This window comes from Sabethes cyaneus, chromosome 1 (genome assembly GCF_943734655.1).
Source record: "Sabethes cyaneus chromosome 1, idSabCyanKW18_F2, whole genome shotgun sequence".
Taxonomy (NCBI): Eukaryota; Metazoa; Arthropoda; class Insecta; order Diptera; family Culicidae; genus Sabethes; species Sabethes cyaneus.
In genome coordinates this window covers 96831614-96858258 of record NC_071353.1, presented here as the reverse complement: position 1 = coordinate 96858258, position 26645 = coordinate 96831614, and the positions used below count along the sequence as shown (strand labels likewise).

Below are 26645 nucleotides of genomic sequence, written 5' to 3'. Positions count from 1 at the left end.
CAGGAATAGAGGGGCCCAAAGTACTAAATGGCTCGACCAGGTTGAAGCCGACTTTCGTGTATCGAGACGCGCCACGAATTGGTGACGAGTAGTCCAGGACCGAGTACAATGGAAAGGAATTCTTGATACGGCAAGAGCCACCCCGGCTCTCGGCTGGTAAAACTACTGGCGATCTGTCTAAATCACAGGTTACTACAATAGATCAATATAATGGTCGCAGTGCTCTTACCTTCCCACAAAAGAAATCACAGGTATTATGCTTATCTCCCACATGTAAGTACAAGTCAGAGTTATGGAAATTGTGCAGGATGTTGACAAATTGAATCAGTGCATAAGTGTTTATTCTGTATTGGTAACTTTTTGCTTTATTTGGATTGAAAGTTTACTTTTTCTCAAGTATCTGAAGTTATCGATTTTTTTACGCGAAAAATTCCTAAACATTTGGTTCAAAAAAATTGCAACGTGTCCAATGAACGGCATTAACAAGAATTGAGTAAATGTTATTAGTGTCTGCAAGCATATGGAGCATCTTCCGGATCTTCGCAAGTTAAAGAATTCTCGCTGAACACCTTTCCGTCGCCACAGGTGATTAAACGTGGATGACCGTCGACGCAGGTGATAAGCCGGTGACAGTCGCCCGGAACTGGAAATCTTGGATATGGCCAGAAACGATGGTTGATCGAGTTTGATGGAACAGATTCCGGGCACTTGAATCCAATGACAGCCTCAGGATTACATGTATCCAACATTAGATCGGGCCATTGACAACCGTGAATACGATGATCGTAAACTAGGCCTGCATCACAATGTTCTGAGTGTGGTTCTCCAAAGGCACATTTGGTATACGTGGTAGAACATTGCGCGCTATCTGGATATATTCCGAACAGGTACTCGCATCCCGGCGTTGAAATAGGCGATTGATCGGTGACAAATTTCCTATCGCCACAATCAACAGCCCAATTGTAGTTGCAATGATTATGAACGGCTCCTTTTCCGTCAAACAATAAACCATTTTCACATGTTTCCAATGTCAGTGTGCCATTTGTACACAAGAAAAATTGGTCGCAGTGATCTGGATGCAGATAAGCTTGTTCGCCATGTGGTTCCGGACATTGAGGAACACCGATTGCACTGCCTGGAAAGATATTTATATATCGTTGTTTAATACTGTTATAATTACTTTATTATAATAATATAATAATAATTTAATATTATATTATATTATAATAACAAGGTTGACCTGTCGTGGCTAGTCACGATATCAATACCTTTGAAAATGTAATATTCATACAATTCAATAGCAAATATTCAAAACTTTTAGTGAAATATCTCCAAAATTTGTAACCTTCTATTAATTGAAACCAGTGCTGGAAAAAATCACCTTATCGAAACTCTTTTTCCAGAAAGAATATGAATATCATTGAAATAAAAATTCATTGATAAACCGAACCGCTGAGTTTCGATGTTGCTGTATATTCGTTTCCAAAAATTTCTAATGAGTTACAAAGAAATTAGAGCTGAATATCATTTACAGTTCCGTGGCAGTGAATATGAATATCAGTATTAGCGCCTTGCACTGAATATTTATATTGTAGTGGATTGGGATCTAACAGATTGCAGTAGGCTTTGTGATGACAATTTATTTTCAAATTGAGATAACTGTTTCCGCGGTTCGTGGTTGAAATCAAACGTTTATGGTGAATACAACGCTTAATGAAAATATCAACGCCTCGAGATGTAAGTGACATTTTTAGTACTGAGAATCAATTTTCTTTTCGAATTCGTTGATACTGATTTTTGATATTCAGTTTTAGAGATGGAATAATGATTGTCTGTTCCAATAATATCGTGACTGGGTATTGAAATTGATTTTCATGTTGATAATTATCAGCTACATTGCGAGCGAGTTGACATTCAATTTTACGAGTATCAACTGATAATTTTAAGCACTGATTTAAACACGTGCAATCGATAAACGAAGCAAACGGTGTTAAGATATAAAGGGTAAAAATCTACCAAGCCTGAGGAACGTGCTACTCGAGGTAGAACATTTTGAAACAGTACTCAATTTTAGATGCGAAACAAAATTTAGATTCGGTCTAGTCAAAACTCTGATTGCAGAAAATGTTGATTGCATTATACAGGGATACCTGGTTATAAGATAATTTATTATTTTAAAAAGCTGTCTTATAGGTATCGAAATTGTCTTTTATCGAAACATGACTTTTTCAAAAGAAATTTGCATTAGCAATCGAGTAATCGTCAATTTTGCTCTGTGTTGTGTGTTTGCGTTTTTTGAACTATTTATTGTTGTTTGAGCTTCAGTTTTATACAATTTTTAGGATTATTTTGAAACAATGAACATCTTCATGGCGCCGCTTTTGGAAAGGAAAATTCGCTCTGGTGTCGTTATCAAATATGTCAAAGGAATTTGTCATATATCAAACTGTCTTTTATCGAGGTTGTCTTATATCGAGGTATCCCTGTACCGCCCGCATAGAAATGCATAACGAATATTAATGTAAAAACATTACGGTTACTATGAATTTTACTGTTTACAACACTTTATGCTGTAACTTCACTTTTCATATTAATGTAAAAACTTTACGATTACAATGAATTTTATTGTTTACTACACTTTATGCTGTAACTTCACTGTACCGTTCTTGGAAAATTTTTCATATAATTCGGCAACAATGCAAATTGTTTAGAAGCAGGAAATAATCTCTATCTAAGGTCCAATCCTTGGCAGGTTGAGTTATTTGTAGACACAAATTGTGTCTCTTCCTCCGTCTACTGTAGAAACCACTGATCGAGTAGTTTAATCTAATTCGTTTTACTGACGGGACGACGACATTATGCAAGCGCTTGCGACTTACTTGTTCGTCTGTTAACATATTAGCGGCGATTCTTAACGCGGTTGTTCGGGGAAAGGCTCCGTTCCTATGAAATAGACCAACCTCGTTGTTTCTACGTCTTGACATCGAATGAGGTGTCAGGCATATAATTAAGTTTTTATAATTGACAGAGGGAAAGATAGAAGACGGTAATAAAACAAAGAGTCGATAGGATCTAACAGATTGAGATAAGGCGTGAATGGGAAAGAGCGGAATTTGTTTATGTAGGTGTACTGTACTGACTTCTAATACTTTCCGAATATGAGCGATGAATGCGGCTCGAAAATCATAATAGTTCGATGTCTATCAAACTCATTGTCGTCATATCTTTTCAAAAACATGAAATACGGTAATTAATCAGCCGGTTTTATTTTGTCCTAATAATCCGAAAGCCTACAATGTTTTTGCAGAACTCACCTTAAATTTCATTGTAAATTCGTTGTAAAACAGTGTAAAACTTATAGTGAATGTACCACAAATTTTACTGTTTTTGGTTTTTATTTGTATGGGAAAAAGCCGAAAAATTTAGTGTTACATCACTTAATCACCCCCTTATTCGCTGTAAAATTGGCGGTTTCCATTAAAATTTACTGTGAAAACAGCGGTATTCATGGTAACTTCAGTGTAACTTTTACAAAGATTTTCACTGTTTCAATGTGGTTTTTCGAAGTTTTTCAATGTTTGTAACAGTGAAATTTAATGTTTTTTCGCTATACTTTTTTATTCGGGCGGGCAGACGCTGGTTCACAGAACGAAAAAATGAATCTTACATTCGACGTAAATTGAAATGCCCATAAATTAATAATCACGTAACCAAATTCACATATATTGATCCATTAAATAAAACGTCAATAGCCAAAACCATCTTTAAAGGTACATTTTTACATCAAACCACATTGTAATTTAATAAGCCTACATGTATGCAATGCGCTACAATATTTTATATTGTGAAATAACACGTAATTTTACATGATTTACGATGCTCCATTTATGTGCATCTCAAAAGACGTAAATTTACAGGATTCGATTCAATTTCATAGAGCAAAACGATGCATAATTAGCTACGTAACAGAAGGGGGAGCTGACTGATAGAACCGACAAGTAGGGGGACGAGGAACGTGAGTATGAATGTATGGTTCGCCATTCGCTATGACGGTGCCGCAGTGGAGACACCTACATTAGTTTCGAGTTTGCGTGAAGCAGAATAGCGATTTGTTAAAGAGGGCAAAAGACAGAATATGTCGAAAATAATTTTCACGCATTCAGCTACGGGCAGTTCTGTAGGTGGAAAAGAGGTCGTGCGGTGCCGTCATAGCGAATAGCTGCGGAACTTCTGGACTGCCCGCATAGAAATGCATAACGAATATTAATGTAAAAACATTACGGTTACTATGAATTTTACTGTTTACAACACTTTATGCTGTAACTTCACTTTTCATATTAATGTAAAAACTTTACGATTACAATGAATTTTATTGTTTACTACACTTTATGCTGTAACTTCACTGTACCGTTCTTGGAAAATTTTTCATATAATTCGGCAACAATGCAAATTGTTTAGAAGCAGGAAATAATCTCTATCTAAGGTCCAATCCTTGGCAGGTTGAGTTATTTGCAGACATAAATTGTGTCTTTTCCTCCGTCTACTGTAGAAACCGCCCATCGAGAAGTTTAATCTAATTCGTTTTACTGACGGGTCGACACCACTATGCAGGCGCTTGCGACTTACTTGTTCGTCTATCAACATATTAGCCGCGATTCTTAACGCGGTTGTTCGGGGAAAGGCTCCGTTCCTATGGAATAGACCAACCTCGTTGTTTCTACGTCTTGACATCAAATGAGGTGTCAGGCATATAATTAAGTTTTTATAACGGTAGATTTTACAATTGACAAAGGGAACGATAGAAGACAGTAATGAAACAAAGAGTCGATAGGATCTAACAGATTGAGATAAGGCGTGAATGGGAAAGAGCGGAATTTGTTTATGTAGTTGTACTGACCTCTAATACTTTCCTAATATGAGCGATGAATGCGGCTCGAAAATCATAATAGTTCGAAGCCTATCAAATTCATTGTCATCATATCTTTTCAAAAACATGAAATACCGTAATTAATCAGCCGGTTTTTTTTGTCCTAATAATCCGAAAGCCTACAATTTTTTTTCAGAACTCACCTTAAATTTCATTGTAACTTCGTTGTAAAACAGTGTAAAACTTATAGTGAATGTACCACAAATTTTACTGTTTTTGGTTTTTATTTGTATGGGAAAAAGCCGAAAAATTTAGTGTTACATCACCTAATCACCCCCTTATTCGCTGTAAAATTGGCGGTTTCCATTAAAATTTACTGTGAAAACAGCGGTATTAATGGTAACTTCAGTGTAACTTTTACAAAGATTTTCACTGTTTCAATGTGGTTTTTCGAAGTTTTTCAATGTTTGTAACAGTGAAATTTAATGTTATTTCGCTATACATTTTTATTCGGGCAGACAGAATCACAGATTGACCACGTTTTGATCGACAGGCGGCACTTCTCAGACATTATCGACATCAGATCCTATCGAAGCACTAACGTTGACTCGGACCACTACCTAGTGATGCTTAAGATGCGCCCAAGACTCTCCGTTGTGAACAACATTCGGTACCGACGCCAGCCTCGGTTAGATCTCGCGCGGCTGAAGCAGCCAGACGTCGCCGCAAACTACGCGCATTCACTCGAAGCTGCACTGCCGGAAGAGGACGAGCTGGACGAAGTCCCTCTCGAGGACTGTTGGAACACTATCAAAACAGCCATCAGCAGTGTAGCGGAGAGCTCCATCGGGCATGTGGCCCGGAATCAGCGGAATGATTGGTTTGACGATGAACGTAGGAGGGTGATGGATGAGGAGAATGCTGCGCGGGTGGCCAAGATGCGCAGTGCCACACGTCAGAACGTGGAAAGACACAAACAGAAGAAGATGCAGCGAAACCAAATCTTTCGGAAGAAAAAGCGCAACCTGGAAGAGCAGGAATATGCAGAGTTGGAGCAGCTGCATCGTTCTCAGGAAACACGAAAGTTCTACCAGAAACTGAACGGATCCCGCAAAGGCTTTGTGCCGCGAGCCGAAATGTGTCGGGATAAGACTGGCAGTATTCTGACGGACGATCGTGAGGTGACGGATAGGTGGAAGCAGCACTTCGACGAACACCTGAATGGCGCCCAGGCGGAAAACCATGGCGACGGGGAAAGCGATTTCGACGGTGCAGCAAACGGGGAAGAGGTGCCAGCCCCAACGATAGGCGAAGTTAAGGAGGCCATCATGCAGCTAAAGAACAACAAGTCAGCTGGAAAAGATGGCATCGGAGCGGAGCTTATTAAAATGGGACCAGAAAAGCTGGCCGTTTGTCTGCACCGACTAATTGTTAGAATTTGGGATACGGAACAGCTAACGGAGGAGTGGAAAGATGGGGTTATCTGCCCGATCTACAAAAAGGGCGACAAGTTGGACTGTGAGAACTATCGGGCGATCACCGTTCGCAATGCCGCTTATAAAGTGCTGTCCCAAATCATTTTCCGCCGTCTATCACCAATTGCGAATAGATTTGTGGGAACTTATCAAGCCGGCTTCGTCGAAGGTCGGTCTACAACGGATCAAATATTTACACTGCGGCAAGTCCTCCAAAAGGGCCGTGAATACAGAGTTCCCACGCATCATTTATTCGTTGACTTCAAAGCCGCATATGATACCATCGACCGGAAAGAGCTATGGAAAATCATGGACGAGAACAGCTTCCCCAGGAAGCTCATCAAACTGATTCAATCTACGATGGATGGTACACAGTGCTGTGTTCGGATTTCGGGTGGATTGTCAAGTTCATTCGAATCACACAGAGGGCTTCGTCAAGGTGATGGTCTTTCATGCCTGCTGTTCAACATAGCGCTACAAGGTGTTATGAACCGAGCGGATATCAACACGCGGGGCACGATATTCAACAAATCTAGTCAATTCGTCTGCTTTGCCGATGACATGGATATTATCGGCAGAACATCTGTGGCGGTGGCTGAACAGTACACCAGACTAAAGCGCGAAGCAGAAAAGATTGGGTTAAAGGTAAATACGTCTAAAACAAAGTATATGCTGGCCAGCGGAACCGAGGCCGAACGACACCGCTTGGGCAGTAGTATATTGATCGACGGCGATGAGTTTAAGGTAGTCGATGAATTTGTCTACCTTGGCTCACTGGTAACGGCGGACAATGATACCAGCCGTGAGATTCGGAGGCGTATTATGGGCTCCACAAGCAATTGTGGTCGAGCAGACTAAGTCCCCGTACAAAGTGCACCCTGTACAAGACGCTTATTAGACCGGTTGTTCTCTACGGGCATGAAACATGGACAATGCTCGAGGAGGACCTGCGAGTGCTCGGAGTCTTCGAACGACGAGTGCTAAGAACGATCTTCGGCGGCGTACAGGAGAACGGAGTATGGCGGCGGAGGATGAACCATGAACTCGCACAGCTCTATGGTGAACCCAGTATCCAGAAGGTAGCTAAAGCTGGACGCATACGATGGGCAGGGCATGTTGCAAGAATGCCGGACAACTACCCTGCAAAGATGGTGTTCGCCTCATATCCGGTAAGAACACGACGACCAGGAGCTCAGCGAGCAAGATGGTTAGACCAGGTGGAGTGAGATCTGGCGGAGAGTACTCGGTGTCCGAGGAATTGGAGAGCGGTAGCCCTCAACCGAGTTACATGGAGAAATTTTGTTCAACAGGCTTTGTCTTAGGACGGCAAGCCACCTAAGTAAGTAAGTAAGTAAGTTAGTAAATGCTACTAAGATGCTATTTTGGCAAAATATACAGCTACTTTACTGCTAACCTGCTTATAGTGCTTTTCACATACTCTGATAGTACTGACAATGCTAATTTGCAGCTAATTACCCACACGAAGAATTTGAATAGAATTTTGGATGCCAATTTACAACATCTATGCATTCAAAAAGCTAATATACAACAACGTGCAGATATGCTGATTTGCTGCTTAAGGGCAAAGGCGTTCCCAGAATTTTCTTCCTTGGCAATCAGCGGAACTTCGACGCTTGAAAACAATAAAAAATGCTGCATTCAGGAGGCTCTCTGCGAGCGGTACACTACAAATGCGTGAATATTATCGAGGGATCAACTACGATTACAAAAGACTAAGACGACGCTGTTATTCGAATTATAAACGACATATGCAGAGAAAGTTGAAGTCTGACCCTAAGCGGTTCTGGAATTTTGTTAATGATCAGCGGAAGCAGTCAGGCCTGCCCTACATCATGGAATTAAATGGCGAAATGGCCAATAATGCTGCCGATTTTTGCAGCTTATTTGCAGCAAAGTTCTCCAGTGTGTTTTGCAACGAAGTGGCTACAACAAGCCAAGTATCGGATGCCGCAAGTATTGTTCCTCGCTTTGATCACCCTTTCGCATCGATGAACATTGATGTCAACATGATTCTGGCCGCTTCTGCAAAGCTCAAACATTCGTACTCTCCAGGCCCGGATGGGATCGCGGCAACGTTAATCAAGGAGTGCATTGCTGGTTTGCTTCAGCCTCTCATTCTCCTGTTTTGTCTGTCCATCTCTACTGGAAAACCTGCAGCTTGGAAGCAGGCATTTTTGTTTCCGGTTCACAAAAAAGGCGATCGGTCGAAAGTCGATAACTTTCGAAGAATTTCTGCGCTGTGTGCCACGTCGAAATTATTCGAGCTAGTGGTCATTAAACCACTTTTTACGCATTGTCAACAAGCGATTGCAGATGAGCAACACGGATTTCTCCCAAAATGTTCCTGTGCTACGTGTCTACTTTACTTCACTAGCACTAGCTGTCAGTTACGTACAGCTTGATTGGATGAGCTTAAACCGACACGAGTTATACAGACCTCTCCGCTGCTTTCGATAAAGTTAATCATCGCATCGCTGTCGCTAAATTGGATAGGTATGGTTTTAGCGGCAATATGTTGAACTGGTTAGAATCGTACTTAACTGGACGAATTCTGAGTGAGAAAATCGGTGATGTGACTTCCGTTTCGTTCCCTGCTACTTCCGGGAATGCACAGGGCAGTCATCTGGGTCCGTTGGTGTTTGTCCTGTATTTTAATGATGCAATCCATTCGATAGAATGCTTTCGCGGATGATTTAAAATTGTTCAACGTTGTCCAAAACATTGACGATGCTTTGTTTCTTCAACAACAGCTAAATGCTTTTGCCAGCTGGTGCGAGACGAATCGTATGCTACTAAAACCGATCAAATGTTCTGTAACCACTTTTACGAGAAAAAATCAACCGATTCACTTCAACTACAAACTCAACGGACTTCCAATTCAGCGAGTTGAATAAGTCAAGGATCTCGACGTGTTACTTGATGTTAAGCTACCTTTCAAACAACACGTTTCATTGATTGTTGTCAAAGCCTTTAGACAACTAGGCCTAATTATGCGAATGACATGTGACTTTAACAGCATTGAATGATTGGTAGCGCTCTACGGGTCACTGGTTCGAGCTTCCCTAGAATACTGTTCCGTAGTATGGATCCCTCACTACAATAACGCTATCTACCGCATCGAAAGTATCTTGCGTCGCTTCGTACGCTACGCTCTTCGATTGCTTCCATGGCGACAACCAATGAGGAATACTCGATACGAGGATCGTTGTCAGCTCATCCGAATCGATACTCTCGAACTTCGCCGAGAAACAGCGCGCGCCATGGTTGTTTCGGATATCTTGACATCCAACATCCACTGCCCTATCATCCTTCGTCAAATCAACTTGAATGCACTAACGATAAACTGAGGAGGTTATCTCTACTAAACTTACCTTTTCGACGGACAAATTACAGTGCCAACGCTATCTCTGGTCTACAGCGTTCTTTCAACCGAGTTTCGGCAGTATATGATTTTAATTTATCACAACGAGTGTTACGTTCGAGTTTTGTCTCTATGTTTCGACGTTTTATGTATTAGATATTAATGTCCATTAGGGCAAGTCTTGCCTGTTGGTAATAAATTTGAAATTTAAAATTTGAAAATTTGATGTTAATGCTTGTTGGTTACCTGGGATGGGTAGTTTAATATACAAATTAGCAATTTTTCCTCACAGTACAGTAAAAAACAACTCCCCTCATTACTTAGCTAGAAAGCGGATAACAATATTCAATCCTTCAATCCTACAGGACAGTCCCTTTGGGCCCGTGCTCTTCTGGATTCGGGGTCGCAGCTGAATTTCATATCGGAGCAGCTTGTTCAAAATTTGAGGCTGTAACAAGGAATTCATCCCAATCAGTGCTGGACTTTCGTCTACGTTGTCTAAATATTCTACCATCGTTCGAATCCAGTCCCATCGCGCTGATTTTGATACCAGTTGGAAATTTCACGTTCTTTCCAAGATTACGATGGAGTTACCAAATCAAGTGATCGACGTATCCAGTCTAAAGATTCCATCAGACATCCTGCTAGCGGATACCTCATTTAGTCAACCTGGTCCTATAGACCTGATTCGGAGTAGAAAACTTTTACGACCTGTTGAAGGATGGCCAACCAAAGAATGGTCCCGAAGCATCTATTCTCCAAAACACTGCACTGGGATGGGTGGTATCTGGGAAAGTCAGATCTAGGAAAATGCATCAGTCGTTAATTTCGCTTTTTCGACTGGTACAATCGAGGAACAGTTGGCTCGATTTTGGGAAATCGAATCTTGCCACACTACCAGTACCCTTTCTTTGGAGGAAGCTGCATGCGAGGAGCATTTTGCCAAAACCAATACGCGAGATTCTACCGGTCGTTTCGGCGTCGCACTTCCTAAACGGGAAGCAGCATTTGCTAAACTCGGCAGTTCGAAAGAAATTGCTACTCGTCGCTTCTTAGCTTTAGAACGTCGACTTCTCGCAAACCAGGCTCTAAAAGAATCCTACGCAGCATTCATTCACGAGTATGCCGAGCTCGGACACATGAAGCTGATAACCAACCCTGATCCTGCACTACAAACCTACTATTTACCTCACCATTGTGTCGTGCGACCAGACAGCATCACCACGAAGTTAAGAGTAGTGTTCGATGCATCCTGTCCAACGGATACTGGAGTATCTCTGAACGATGTCCTCATGGTTGGTCTGCAACAGGACAACCTGGTAGTCATACTCCTTCGATTTCGGTTTCTTCAGAACGCGATCTTCTCCGACATCGAGAAGATGTACAGACAAATTCTCATGTCTCCTCCTGATCAACAACTCTTACTCATTTTTTGGAGAGATTCGCTGTCGGAACCCATCAGGACTTACCAACTAACTACCGTAACATACGGTACTTCATCTTGCGGAAATCGGATCCAAGAGCCATTCTGTTGCTGCTGCTGTAGTGGGCAAGAATTTTTATATGGACGACTTACTCATAGGCAACCACACTGTCGAAGAAGGTCAAGAGTTAATTCAACAACCTCTCCAACTGATGCAATCGGCTGGACTTCCGCTTCGTAAATGGGCTTCCAATAGCCCAAGCATTCTCCAAGTCGTTCCAGAAAACCTGAGGGATGAGCGTGCATTATTAGATATCGAGCCATCTTCGCCAATAAAAACCCTCGGTCTACAATGGGACACTCGTGCTGATGAATTTCGTTTTGAGGTACCGCAGCACAGCGAAAGTCTTCCGATCACCAAGCGAATCGTCCTTTCGGACATTGTGCGGCTTTTTGACCCGGTGGGACTCGTCGGTCCAGTGGTAGTATAAGAGAAATTGTGCATGCAAGAACTCTAGAGAGAGGGAAAAGCCTGGGATGAAGAACTCAGCGAGTCCGCTCAACGTCGATGGATAGAACTACGTGACAACCTCGAAGGTCATGGACAGCTTAGTGTTCCACGATGGGTAATAGCCACCCCGTCTGCTGTATCATTTCAGTTGCACGGCTTCTGCGATGCCTCCACGCGTGCTTATGGTGCATGCATTTACGTCCGAGCTGTCTTGTCGAACGGAGACATCTTTACCAGCCTGCTCACTGTCAAGTCAAAAGTGGCCCCACTTGGGAACTTTTAACGAAATCCCACGGTCTGTCTGCCTCGACTCGAACTTTCTGCGGCTCTGCTTCTTAGCCACCTTTTTGATAAGGTTGATTCCAGTGTGAATCTTCAGGCGAAAAATTTCTTTTGGACAGACTCGACAATAGTGTACCACTGGCTGTCATCGAGTCATCGACTGCTAACAATGAAGAGAGTGAAATTGTGGGTTAAATAGTTATAGCTCTTAAACCCCGTTTAAGGCACAGTAGAGTATCTTTGCTGTAAAAATGTTGCATTGTATGAGCCAGACGTTGCATTTCAATTTATTTTTGAACAACTTGATATTCAAAAGCTCTTAAATAACGAATTTAGGAAGCAAGATCAGGGCCCCGAAACGTCATTTACAATAGTAAATTGTTATTCAACAATGAAGTAATGAAGCTTCACTTTCAACTGAAGTAGCGCCGCTTCGTTTCAAAACTGGCTTCAATCAGCGTCATTGAAACGATTTTCACTCCATCATGACGACTGATTTTAAAGTTTCATTTGTATTTCTCTATCAAATATTCAGAAGAAGGCCAGCAACTTTGAATGCAATTGAATTGATTTTAAGTAACATTTCCTACAATTTAACGCATATGATGATTAACCTACTCAACATCGACAAACCGTGCCTGACTGTTAATCGGCGTCATTTGACACAGTCACTAGCTTGAACTGAAGCATGCTTGAAACGTTTTGTTCAACAAATGAAACAAGTCGCTTCATGTATGAAGCGAGTTTAGAGAAAGTTTCGACGATGCCCGTGACGTGATCAGATAACCGGGATCTTTGCGCTTTTTGTGCATTCTTGCCATCAAACATAATATAACATAACAGAGAAAAGAAGGCATTTGTGAACGATGATGAAAAGGATGACGCTATGCAGGAGTTCCGGTTTGTGGATGGAGAAAAAATTGTGACGAGGCTTTAGGAGACCGGGGCGTTAATTATGCTGGAAGCTATAATACAAGATATTTTGTAAATAATTAAACGCGGGTTTCCCTACTATAAATTTGAAGAAATGAAATGAAAATTCCTGATGTGTTTAGAGCCATTCACCAGACATCGATGAAAGCCGAAGTTTTTTCAATTGTTGGAAACGTTGGCAATAATATTCGTTCCAGTAAGGGAAATGAACCGCTAAGAGTATTATATCTGCTTAAATTCTACTTTTCTAAGCAGCAATACTGAAGCTAAAGTTTCAAAATAAAAAGATTTACTGAAAAACATCGACGTTTGTATTGATTTTCAATAATCTGCCAATACCGGTATTACCGGTATTTTCTACGCCAATACCGAAATACCGGTTTTCACCAAAAGCGCTCAATACCGACCGCCCTACTCGCGATGGACAGGTAAAAAAGAACTCAAGGCTGAAGGCTTTATCTTCGCTGTTATCCAACGGCATATTGCGCGTCGGTGGCCGGCTGAGAAACGCTCCAGTAACATACAAACAACGTCATCCGACGATTCTTCCAAATAGACATCCACTTACTGACCTGATCCGGAAGTTTTATCATCTCAACAATTTCCATGCTTGACCTCAGGTAATGACAGCAGTAGTTCGGGAATTATTCTGGTCATTTCGTGTTCGCAATCTCGCTCGGCAGGTAGTGCATTCATGTGTAACATGTTTCCGCTGCAAACCAGAAGTTATGGCACAGCTCATGGGAGAATTACCACCAGAACGTGTAACGCCAGCCTTTCCATTCGAACGGGAGTCGACTACTGTGGACCCTTTTTCTACCGCGCGTTACAACGAGGACCTCCAGTGAAATGCTATATTGCTATCTTCGTATGTCTGGTAACCAAGACTGCACACGTTGAATGTGTTGCAGATCTATCGAGCCAGGCATTCATTGCCGCTTTAAAACGCTTCGTAGCCCGACGGGGCAAACCAGACCTGATCGAGTGCGACAATGCTTTAAACTTCAGAGGTGCCAAACGCGTGCTAGGTGAGCTCGTTCGGTTGTTCGGATCTCAGCATCATCAACATCTCATAGCGCTAGCAGCTGTGCCGACGATGGCATCACGTTCAAGTTTATACACCGAGGTCTCCAAACTTTGGAGGGCTCTGGGAGGCCGTCGTAAAGTCTCTCAAGAAGTATCTCCGGAGCACTCTTGGCAACGTTATTTGGAAACAATGGCAGACTGATTACCTCCCTGGGTTGCAACCTCGGACACGCTGGACCCAGCAACGGGACAATGTCAACCTGGAGGTCAACTGACCTCCCATCCATGTTAGTCTTTAATTTTTACTGAAATTCGAAAAACCTAATGGAATTTTTCGATCTCCATAATCGCCTTCGATGACGTCGACGCTGCTGTGAACCCCAAATCCGAGCCGTCATTGAGTAAACGCTTTCTAACAGATAAATGCCAATCCTATCGCAACCACTGTATGTCGGATAGACTTGTGGTTCTGCAAAGGGATAAGCAAAATCTAAAAGAAACAACTCAAACTGACCCCAGAGTCAACGCTACGTAGAAGGATGTCTCATTACTAGAATCAACCCACATTAAGCCTGCACCCAATAGAATTGTTATTCAATAAAGCACAAGTACGCTTAGTATCTTAGTGCCAACGATTGGTTTTTTCCAAAGCGTTCATTCACACAGGTGTGTTTTCCTTCTATCTTTATTTCTCATTTTTGGGTTCATTATCACCATTTCACAGTTTCATAACAGGTATTAAATTAAACTCTTGTACCGAACAGTTGTAGCAATAGTTCAATACGGGCACATAGTTACTTCAGGATTTTTGATAACATACTGGAAAAGCACAAACTCAAATTAAATTTTAAATGCAAAAGAAGGAACAGCAGGGAACAAAAAATAAGCGCGAACATTGTCAAAACGTTGTCATAGACTACGAAAAATCAAAAGTAAACTAGTATTAACCGACTATTTTAAATTTACTGAAAGGAACTAAGTAAGCAAAATAAAGCAAAGCCTAGGTTCTACATTCCGTTATCGAAACTTGACCTTCTGTTTTTATACGACAGACTTCGCAGCCAGCTGTTAGAGTACAGACATTTGCAGGGCCAGTTGCTATGATCCTATTGACTCTAACAGCCTCTCCCAGCCGAGATTCGAACATACGATGACTGGCTTATTAGGCCAGCGTCATACCTCGAAGCCAACTGGGAGGTGAACTAAGTATTATTTCATATTATCTTGCTACATATTTCTTTGCATTACAACTTCCAGATACTTAAAAAAAATGTGTATCCTGTATCCGAGAATATATTTTTTGTTTTTGTATTTATCAATTTCAATGACACTTAGGACTACTCAGAAAAGTTAATATTTCGGAAAAGTTAATCGACCCATTCCCCAATCGATTAACTTTTCCGAGAGTCCACTGTACATAGGATATGGGAGGGTATTTTTGTCATGTTTCTAAATTCAGCCTATTTTCCTTTTCTTTCGCCAATAATAATACACTGCCAACATACAATTTTTTCAAAGCTGTAAGTAATTTACTATTTTTTTTTATTAAAATAACGTCAAAACCACCTGTTCTTCCACTAGAACTAGGCCATAGGTCGAAAAAATAGATGCAATCGCTAAATGGGCCGAAAATACCCTCTCGTGCACTAATGTGCTGCAGCCAGGCTTGTCCTGCACTCACTGAGCTTATTTTGCTTTTTTAACTGTAACACCTCAACCAAGCAAAATTCGAAAATATTATATATGGGACATTTATAGAGAATATTGTTATCCATAAGATTGCAGAACTAAGTATTGCTCTATCTTTAGTATTTACGACGCACTCCCAGTTTACACTGGGATCGCACCTTGATGCGCACCATGGTACACCAGCCAGTGTTAACTGGGAGTGCACCATAAATACTAAAGATAGAGCAATACTTAGTTCAGCAATCTAATAGACAATAATTTACTCTATAAATGCCCCATATATAATATAAGTTCACTGAGTGCAGGACAAGCCTGGCTGCAGCAATATCCGGACCCTTAGTAAGTAAATTGTTGAAGGTGTCTGGATTTTGCAGGCGGGTGCAGCAGCAAACAGTGACATTGTTCGCCTATTATTTCACGGTTTTTTCTCAATAAATTTAATTGATTTACGGTAGATAGCAAATTGAATTCCGCTTGGGTTTAAGACAGCTGATAAATTGCAGGGAAGGAACAACATCATAGACTGCATTAGTTGAAAAAATAGTGGATTTTTATGTTGAAAACTGAATGGAACATGTGCGGTGCCTGCATGTCACTGTTGCACCTTCCTCCAATAACGCTTAGAGTAAAGCCTGATTGTAAGTTATGCACTTATTGATTCAATTATGTAATGGGGCTGGTAAAGCGACAGGCTCTTCCTGGCTGATTCATCTTGTTGCTTGCCCACTCTCCGCATATGGTGCAAACAACGGTGAACACTGATCATGAATGTAGTAACACGCCTCAAACCGGTTGCCGAATCAATGAGGTAAAAGAAAGGGAGAGTAAGACAGTGTACTAGTTTTTCAACACTGACAACGTGCGTTATTTTCGCAAGGTCTTTACAGGCTATTTAGAAGGGTGTTTCTTAAACCTGAGGGTTCAATTTAATCATTCACGTTATATACTATTCATTTGAAGGTTAGCCACGTTAGCGTGCAACCAATATTTGAAAGTGAAGTTGTCCTAAACAGCTTGTGTAATCGTATGCCGGCTAAAACTTAAATAGTGTGCAGTAAACTGCTCCAATAATAATGGGCGGGGTGATTTTTGCCTACAACTTAATTGTACAGTCGTGGTTCATTGATTCGAATTTGCACAAGGCACTATGCAATTGAAACAGTAACGAGTGCCATGCCACTCTTATGGTTTATTTTCCTAAATGCATAACTTATTGTGAGTTCATTTTAGTGCATAAGTATCTCTCAAAGATCTTTTATTTAATATCTTTTATGAAATTAAAAACGTTTATATTCAAAAAGATAAAGTTACTGATCAAACACATCAAATTAGTAGCTGACTAAGATGGTAATAAAATATATAGTATTTCTCAGCTTTATATAAATTTGTTACTAGAAATGAACCATCTTAATGCCTATTAGTAAAACCATTTTCATTGTCTACCATATAACCTTCAACCAGCTCTCACCTATATCTCGACACTTGAATCGAGCTGAGTTGCTTCGAAGATGATAAGTTGTGTATACATATATATTGCATAGCGGAAAACTGGCACGAAACCGGATTTTTTATAATAGTAGACAAGTTTTGCAAATGTCTCGTTAGTCGTATGTGCAATATCGGATATTTTATATAATTTTTTACGAAAACTACCTAACTTGGTTTGGTGCATATAAAATATACGATACTGCGCAATAAAACAGATTAGAGAAAATTTTTCTTTTTTTTATCCAAATTTTCAACGTAAAAGTTCATCGTAGTCAATTGTAGATAATAAATCTGATCCTGATGTCTTGCTTTACCTGACGGCTGACGCACTGTGGTCGTCGTCGTCGTAGCAGCATATTAGAGACGGGACGGCTCGTGCGGTTTCAAGCAATCGTCTGTATTTAACTCTATTTTGTGACATTCATCGCTAATTTCCCAGTCGCTTCAGAAGACGTAAATCACTTTCGACTTCTTTTCCTCTGTTGGGTACTCTTACCACTGCGTCCATTATTTTGAGCTATTGTGGTACCGTGAAAGCACCTAATTCCGATCACCTAAGGCATGATTCATCTTTGAGTCCTCACTAAAAAATAAAGTTTTGACATTTATTTACATGGAATGTGTCTTTAGCAACTATTTTCAATTATGTTTCGTGGAAAAATATTAAAATGTCTAAATTATTTACCGAAGGTTTCAGAAAATGCATCAAAGTATGATGTATCAGTGCACCTAATTCCGATTATCAATTTCAAGGTTTGATTCTAATTCCGATCACGTCATGATGAGCTGTTAAAGTTTAAAACTATAGCCAACTTGTACCAAATGGATCGGGAATGTTTTGCGTTTATATTTTCTGATAACAATCCCCCTACCAGTCATCTTCTGCTTGTGTTATTGATCATGATTATCATTAGATTAATATTCATAAAATTTGTGTACTCGAGAGCTCGACAAGCAAATTATGAAACTTTTCCCTTCTTTTATCTTCGTTCAACTGTTACAATTGTAATAAAATTAAGTCACATTCGACGTTTTCATAAAGTTTTGATCATAACTAATAGTAAAAATCAAATCAGAAAGGTTGTGTTCCAGGCATGACCACGTGGACGCGAAAACTAACATAACGTACGTTATGTTAGTTTTCGCGAAGAAATCTCGAATATTAAAGAAAACTTTCTACACCATATTGGTATACGTGTAGCATAAAATAGCGTAAATTGAGAAAAAACAAACAGCATCATAATAATATATTCTTGCTTAAAAAATTGTATCGTATTTTTTAATAGCTGAGCTATTTTGTGATATCAAAAACGAATTTTTTTACCAGTGCCCAAATCGGAGTATTTCAGTATAGAAACCTGCCTCGCGCTTCCATCTATTAACAAAGTTCTAGGAGAAAACTTAAGTCCTCAAAATAATTTGTTATTATTTATTATTATATATAAGAGAACAGGCATTGATAAGATAGTCTATAACTGCACTGTCGCTGTCGCTTGTTTGTAGCGTTAGAATAGCAAAAAGCCTGAGCCTCTCAGTTGGCCTCGTGGTATGGCACCGGTCTAATAACCCAGAAGTCACATGTTTGAATCTCGATTGAAAGAGGCTGTAAGAGTCAAAGGATTTGTAGCACTAGCTCTTACTCTCTTACTTTAACTCACTTGTGGCCTTCAAAAGGGCCATTGGTTACAAATAACATTAACACCAAAGCACGTTCATCGCAAATATGACGTGCCATTCGAATTTCGCTCTCTTTTGACATGAATGGCAACAGGCACGTAAGTTAGCGGTGTCGATTTACTGTCTCTTACTCCGAGAAGGTTTTACTAATTTATTTTCACAGCTTACCGCTTGTTACATAGCAGAAAATATGGCACAAACGCAAAAATTTCTATTTTATTTGTATGAAAGTCCTTATCCTCCTACCATAGGGGTGAGGGGTCTCAAACCATCATAAAATAAATTCATCCCAATAAAAACTCCCACATGCCAAATTTGATTCCATTTGCTTGATTAGTTCTCGAGTTATGAGGAAATTTGTAGCTCATTTGTGTGTAGGCCCCACTCCTAAAAAGGTAAGGGGATGCCTCCAAAAACACCCACATGCCAAATATGGTTCCGTTTGATTAATTTGTTCTCGAGTTATGAGGAAATTTGTAGTTCACACCCACTCGTAAACTTTTGTTCCATTTGCTTGATTAGTTCTCGAGTTATGCAGAAATTGGGGTTTCATTTGTATGGGAGTCCCCCCCCCTCTTAGCGGGGGGAGGGGTCCCGAACCATCATAAGAACCTTCCCTGGCCCCAAAAACCCCAATATGCAAATTTTCACGCCGATCGCTTCAGTAGTTTTCGATTCTATAAGGAACATAGGGACAGACAGACAGACAGACAGACAGACAGACAGACAGACAGACAGACAGACAGACAGACAGACAGACAGACAGACAGACAGACAGACAGACAGACAGACAGACAGACAGACAGACAGACAGACAGACAGACAGACAGACAGACAGACAGACAGACAGACAGACAGACAGACAGACAGACAGACAGACAGACAGACAGACAGACAGACAGACAGACAGACAGACAGACAGACAGACAGACAGACAGACAGACAGACAGACAGACAGACAGACAGACAGACAGACAGACAGACAGACAGACAGACAGACAGACAGACAGACAGACAGACAGACAGACAGACAGACAGACAGACAGACAGACAGACAGACAGACAGACAGACAGACAGACAGACAGACAGACAGACAGACAGACAGACAGACAGACAGACAGACAGACAGACAGACAGACAGACAGACAGACAGACAGACAGACAGACAGACAGACAGACAGACAGACAGACAGACAGACAGACAGACAGACAGACAGACAGACAGACAGACAGACAGACAGACAGACAGACAGACAGACAGACAGACAGACAGACAGACAGACAGACAGACAGACAGACAGACAGACAGACAGACAGACAGACAGACAGACAGACAGACAGACAGACAGACAGACAGACAGACAGACAGACAGACAGACAGACAGACAGACAGACAGACAGACAGACAGACAGACAGACAGACAGACAGACAGACAGACAGACAGACAGACAGACAGACAGACAGACAGACAGACAGACAGACAGACAGACAGACAGACAGACAGACAGACAGACAGACAGACAGACAGACAGACAGACAGACAGACAGACAGACAGACAGACAGACAGACAGACAGACAGACAGACAGACAGACAGACAGACAGACAGACAGACAGACAGACAGACAGACAGACAGACAGACAGACAGACAGACAGACAGACAGACAGACAGACAGACAGACAGACAGACAGACAGACAGACAGACAGACAGACAGACAGACAGACAGACAGACAGACAGACAGACAGACAGACAGACAGACAGACAGACAGACAGACAGACAGACAGACAGACAGACAGACAGACAGACAGACAGACAGACAGACAGACAGACAGACAGACAGACAGACAGACAGACAGACAGACAGACAGACAGACAGACAGACAGACAGACAGACAGACAGACAGACAGACAGACAGACAGACAGACAGACAGACAGACAGACAGACAGACAGACAGACAGACAGACAGACAGACAGACAGACAGACAGACAGACAGACAGACAGACAGACAGACAGACAGACAGACAGACAGACAGACAGACAGACAGACAGACAGACAGACAGACAGACAGACAGACAGACAGACAGACAGACAGACAGACAGACAGACAGACAGACAGACAGACAGACAGACAGACAGACAGACAGACAGACAGACAGACAGACAGACAGACAGACAGACAGACAGACAGACAGACAGACAGACAGACAGACAGACAGACAGACAGACAGACAGACAGACAGACAGACAGACAGACAGACAGACAGACAGACAGACAGACAGACAGACAGACAGACAGACAGACAGACAGACAGACAGACAGACAGACAGACAGACAGACAGACAGACAGACAGACAGACAGACAGACAGACAGACAGACAGACAGACAGACAGACAGACAGACAGACAGACAGACAGACAGACAGACAGACAGACAGACAGACAGACAGACAGACAGACAGACAGACAGACAGACAGACAGACAGACAGACAGACAGACAGACAGACAGACAGACAGACAGACAGACAGACAGACAGACAGACAGACAGACAGACAGACAGACAGACAGACAGACAGACAGACAGACAGACAGACAGACAGACAGACAGACAGACAGACAGACAGACAGACAGACAGACAGACAGACAGACAGACAGACAGACAGACAGACAGACAGACAGACAGACAGACAGACAGACAGACAGACAGACAGACAGACAGACAGACAGACAGACAGACAGACAGACAGACAGACAGACAGACAGACAGACAGACAGACAGACAGACAGACAGACAGACAGACAGACAGACAGACAGACAGACAGACAGACAGACAGACAGACAGACAGACAGACAGACAGACAGACAGACAGACAGACAGACAGACAGACAGACAGACAGACAGACAGACAGACAGACAGACAGACAGACAGACAGACAGACAGACAGACAGACAGACAGACAGACAGACAGACAGACAGACAGACAGACAGACAGACAGACAGACAGACAGACAGACAGACAGACAGACAGACAGACAGACAGACAGACAGACAGACAGACAGACAGACAGACAGACAGACAGACAGACAGACAGACAGACAGACAGACAGACAGACAGACAGACAGACAGACAGACAGACAGACAGACAGACAGACAGACAGACAGACAGACAGACAGACAGACAGACAGACAGACAGACAGACAGACAGACAGACAGACAGACAGACAGACAGACAGACAGACAGACAGACAGACAGACAGACAGACAGACAGACAGACAGACAGACAGACAGACAGACAGACAGACAGACAGACAGACAGACAGACAGACAGACAGACAGACAGACAGACAGACAGACAGACAGACAGACAGACAGACAGACAGACAGACAGACAGACAGACAGACAGACAGACAGACAGACAGACAGACAGACAGACAGACAGACAGACAGACAGACAGACAGACAGACAGACAGACAGACAGACAGACAGACAGACAGACAGACAGACAGACAGACAGACAGACAGACAGACAGACAGACAGACAGACAGACAGACAGACAGACAGACAGACAGACAGACAGACAGACAGACAGACAGACAGACAGACAGACAGACAGACAGACAGACAGACAGACAGACAGACAGACAGACAGACAGACAGACAGACAGACAGACAGACAGACAGACAGACAGACAGACAGACAGACAGACAGACAGACAGACAGACAGACAGACAGACAGACAGACAGACAGACAGACAGACAGACAGACAGACAGACAGACAGACAGACAGACAGACAGACAGACAGACAGACAGACAGACAGACAGACAGACAGACAGACAGACAGACAGACAGACAGACAGACAGACAGACAGACAGAAATATGTATATCTATATGTGTATGTTCGAGCGATTGTACAGCCATCCTACTGGCCATAACTGTTTTGCTCTCCTTTTGTTTCTGCCCTCGCTCCAGCTCACAGTCAGAGATGAGGCAGAGTGAATCTCGAGTAGAGAGTTGGAGCCACATCTTCGTTTGTCAACTCGCAACGAGTCGGCGGGTTGAGGATAGACGACGATCAGGATTGAACCTCTGCTAGCGCATCGTTCAAGTCCTGCTCCTCCTCTACTCTCCTCTCCACGCTCCCAGTGATGTCCGATTTTTTCAGTTAATCGATTAGTTAACAATCGATTACTTTTTAGGCGGTCAATAATCGACATCGATTAATCGGCGCTGCATAATCGATTAATCGAAATAATCGATTGGTTATAACCTTTACGTCCTGTAACGGGGCGGGATGGGTTTTGGGGCAGGGAGCAGTGACAACCTTCACTTAAGCGCCAGGCAAGGATTAACTTGCCGTAAAGGAGCGTGTTTTGCGATACAATCCCGGTCCGGCTAGAATACCTCAGGGCAGGTCCATCAAACGCTCAACTATAAACTTACGAACGAAATGCCGACTAACCTAACATCGGTTGAATCCGTTCGGTCGACTCAACAGGGGGACATGAGCAACCATCGGCTAGTGCAGTGTCCCCTAGGCATCCTACACTAACCTACCGGAGGCTAACTCGCGAACCGATCTGGGGGGGCACATTCGGGGACTCACACTTTCCGAGGACACATATCGTAGCAAACACCATTTCGAGGGTTAACTGATCTTCATTTACACGTTTCGCTTAATCTAGTGGTTAGTTTTCTTCAGTTTTTCTTACGGCCTGCTGCTTCTTGTCCACGAAGGGTCTCTGATGTTCCGATGAACAGGTGACTGTGCTAGACTAGCGGTTGCGTAGACCGCTTATAGATAGCCCGTACCAAATACGTGGTGGGTGGCAAATGGTGAATCGAATGTTTTAGTTCGACCGGGTCCGACATCCGGTAGCCGGTACGAACGGTGATGAATCCGGACAGTAACAATTGGTTATGTGGTGGGTATAGCATACGGTTGGCTCTTCGGCGATCGGTTTCTACGATCGATGGTGTATAGGGCCACGGATGGTAGCAACTGCCTGCTCACTCGGCGTGTTGCTCGGAGAATTGGATCACGCACTCGTGGTCGACACGTGTTGAGGCCGACTGACGACGGTCGCGCTCTCAAGATCTAAGGGAAGACCTCCGTTTGAAGGAGGGTGCTGGTGGTCTTTTGCTTCGTTCGACTAGGTAATCTAACCTCGCTTTAGCGCCTATATTTTCTACCCGTGTTTTTTCCACTTTACTTCTACTTATTGTATCTTTTCCGAATACTAGTTTACTTCGCTTTTCGTCTTCTCATGTATCACTTTGCGTCTTCTAACTTCTAGCCCTTTCCAATCTTGCATGTCGTCTCTTAGGTGGTTATCTTTAAAATCGCTCATTCCCCAGACTGATTTGCCTGTCAAGCACAAGATTTTACGACGGGACCGACGATTCAGCTTCGGCTAGTTTCGCCAGGTTCCATCTGGCGGGCATTAGCAGGGTTTGTTTACTGTCGCGGTACCCTAACCTTTTTGGGGGATAACGGCAGGTAACACGAACAGGCTTTTAGTGACGGTGGTGTGTGGGATTGGGCAATAGGGTTTGTTACCTTATTTATTTTGTAACCTTGTTACAATCCCCGACACCAAAAAATAGTTTTGCGTCCCGTAGTACTGTCCACGAGTGTTTTGAAATGTGCAGTCAGACTTAGGTTAGTTACATAGAAATCGAGGAGACCGCATTTTTTGGTTTTCGTATAGAAAAAGACGAAGGGTATTACCCAGTTTTCTAAAAATTTCTTACAAAATTCCGTGTCTGACATACTGACAAATTTTCGAATTATCTTTTGGCACAGTTAGTATCTAGATAAAGTTTAGTTTGGTTTTTAGGCTTCATCGTGGTATTTAAACCGGCCTACTGCGTGTAAACTGGATGATTAAAAGCAAAGCCTTGGGGTTAAACATCCTTTCTAAGATTCGACCCATCTTTATCGACAGACTTCACAGCCAGATATTAGAGTACAAGACAGTTACGGGGCTATTGCAACAATCCTACTGACTGTATTTAGGAGCACTGCCTGGCTGAGATTTCTTAGATCAGCATCGTATCTCGAAACCAACGAACTGGCTGATTGCGTGTGGTAAATTTAGAAGGTAAGCGCCTGCCACTGTAATAATTAAATTTGTTAGAACTTGTCAAAGAATAAAATTTTAAATAATCCGGCATAATCGATCGGCCAGTTAATCGATTATCTAATAATCGGAACATAAAGCAATCGATTAAAAATTAATCGATTATTTTAGCGGATAATCGATTAGTTCGATTAATCGAGAAGTAATCGGACATCACTACACGCTCCACCTCATTTATTTCTTTGTTTTTTTTCGGCAGAGAGCTTGCACGGTAAGAAAATCGTCCACTGCATCAGTGACCGGCTTGACGCAGCAAAGGCAAATTGCTGTGGAGGGCGCCCTGGTACTCCACAGGCTCCGTTGCGGCGAGAGAATTTATAGAACCCCCTCCACCACTCATCCCTCGGCACGGGTCGCGTCACACCTTGGTTTAGGGTTTTATCCATTCAAATTTTTACATAATAGCCGTGGATAACAGCTATTACAACCATCTGCTTTAGGGGCTGTGGACCCTATGTTTTCGTTCCTGGGAGTCAAGAGAACGGTGATGCAGGCGGAGAGTTTACACTTCAGCCTTCGCATGAGTGCTCCCTTCTCTGTCCGCATACGACCCTAGTTTCCGGTTGTCCGGTTGTCTGATTTCCACTAAGGAACGTATCCCGGATGGTACCACGAGAAGGTAGAGATAGGAGTTGCTGAATCAGAGGCTGTGGAACCTCATGGTGGTTCTGGAGCGCATTATTCAACCATTTACTATCCCACTTTCGACTTGGTCTGTTCCTCTGTTCCTAGTGCCGGTGGGGTTGTTTAAGAGAACTGGTTTTATCGTACTGTCGTCCGACATCCTTACGGCGTGTCCGGCCCACCGTAGCCTACCGACTTTCGCAAGATGTACGATGGGAATCTCTCGAAGCAGTGTCTATAGCTCATGATCCACACGCCTCCGCCACTCTCCGTTTTCAGTCTTAACTCTGCCAAATATCGTCCGCATCACCTTTCCTCGAACACAGCAATGGAGCCTATGTACTCCGAGCAGCGTCACGGCTTCAAATGCACATAGAACTGCCGGCTCATAAGGATTTGGTACATTGTGAGCTTCGTACGGCGGCGTATGCTTCTTGATTGTGATGTTTTGCGAAGGGCAAAGTAGGCCCGATTTCTCGCTTGAATGCACCGCTGGATCTCCTTTCTAATGTTGTTGTCCACGGTCACCAGCGATCCCAAGTACACGAGCTCATCTACCACTTCTAGTTCGTCGTTATCAAAGGTAACCGTCCGTGGAAGGCGAGCTTTGTTTCCTTTGAGCCTCTTTCTTTCATGTATTTAGTCTTCGATGCATTTATTTTTAGCCGAATCCTCCAAGACTCCGCTTTCAGTATGGCGTAGATTGCCTCCACCGTCGCAAAGTTCATGGCTATGATATCAAAGTGATCTGCAAATCCTAGAAGTTGGCCACCCTTGCTGAAAATCGCGTCTCTTGTTTTGATGCACGTTAGTCGAATCACCTTCTCAAGAACGATGTTGATCAGAATGCAAGATAAGCCGGGGTTCTGTAGCCGCAAAGTTACCGAGAATGCTTTGATAAGCAAATAGTCGTGAATTCGAAACTTATTAGAATCAAATCTATATTATCCCGATAGCGCCTATTGTCAGTGCCAAAATGCTTCTTATAGTTAAAAGCACTGGTTATCTAATAGTCTAATAGAATCTAATAGGTAATAGAATGGTTCAAAGGTACAAGTACCAGCGAGCCACATGCCCTGGCGGGTGTTGTGAGTTCGAATCC

General features: G+C 42.5%; 1 protein-coding gene across 1 annotated transcript in view; it reads right to left on the bottom strand.

Annotated features, from left to right (window-relative positions):
- Positions 1-349: 349 nt before the first annotated feature.
- LOC128740679 (protein obstructor-E) overlaps positions 350-26645 on the bottom strand; it is a 42980-nt gene continuing 16684 nt past the window's right edge. Inside the window, exon 2 of the mRNA XM_053836244.1 lies at positions 350-1135. Within this exon, the coding sequence (XP_053692219.1) occupies positions 504-1135 (632 nt within the window). The 3' untranslated portion in view covers positions 350-503. The remainder of the gene's footprint in view (positions 1136-26645) is intronic.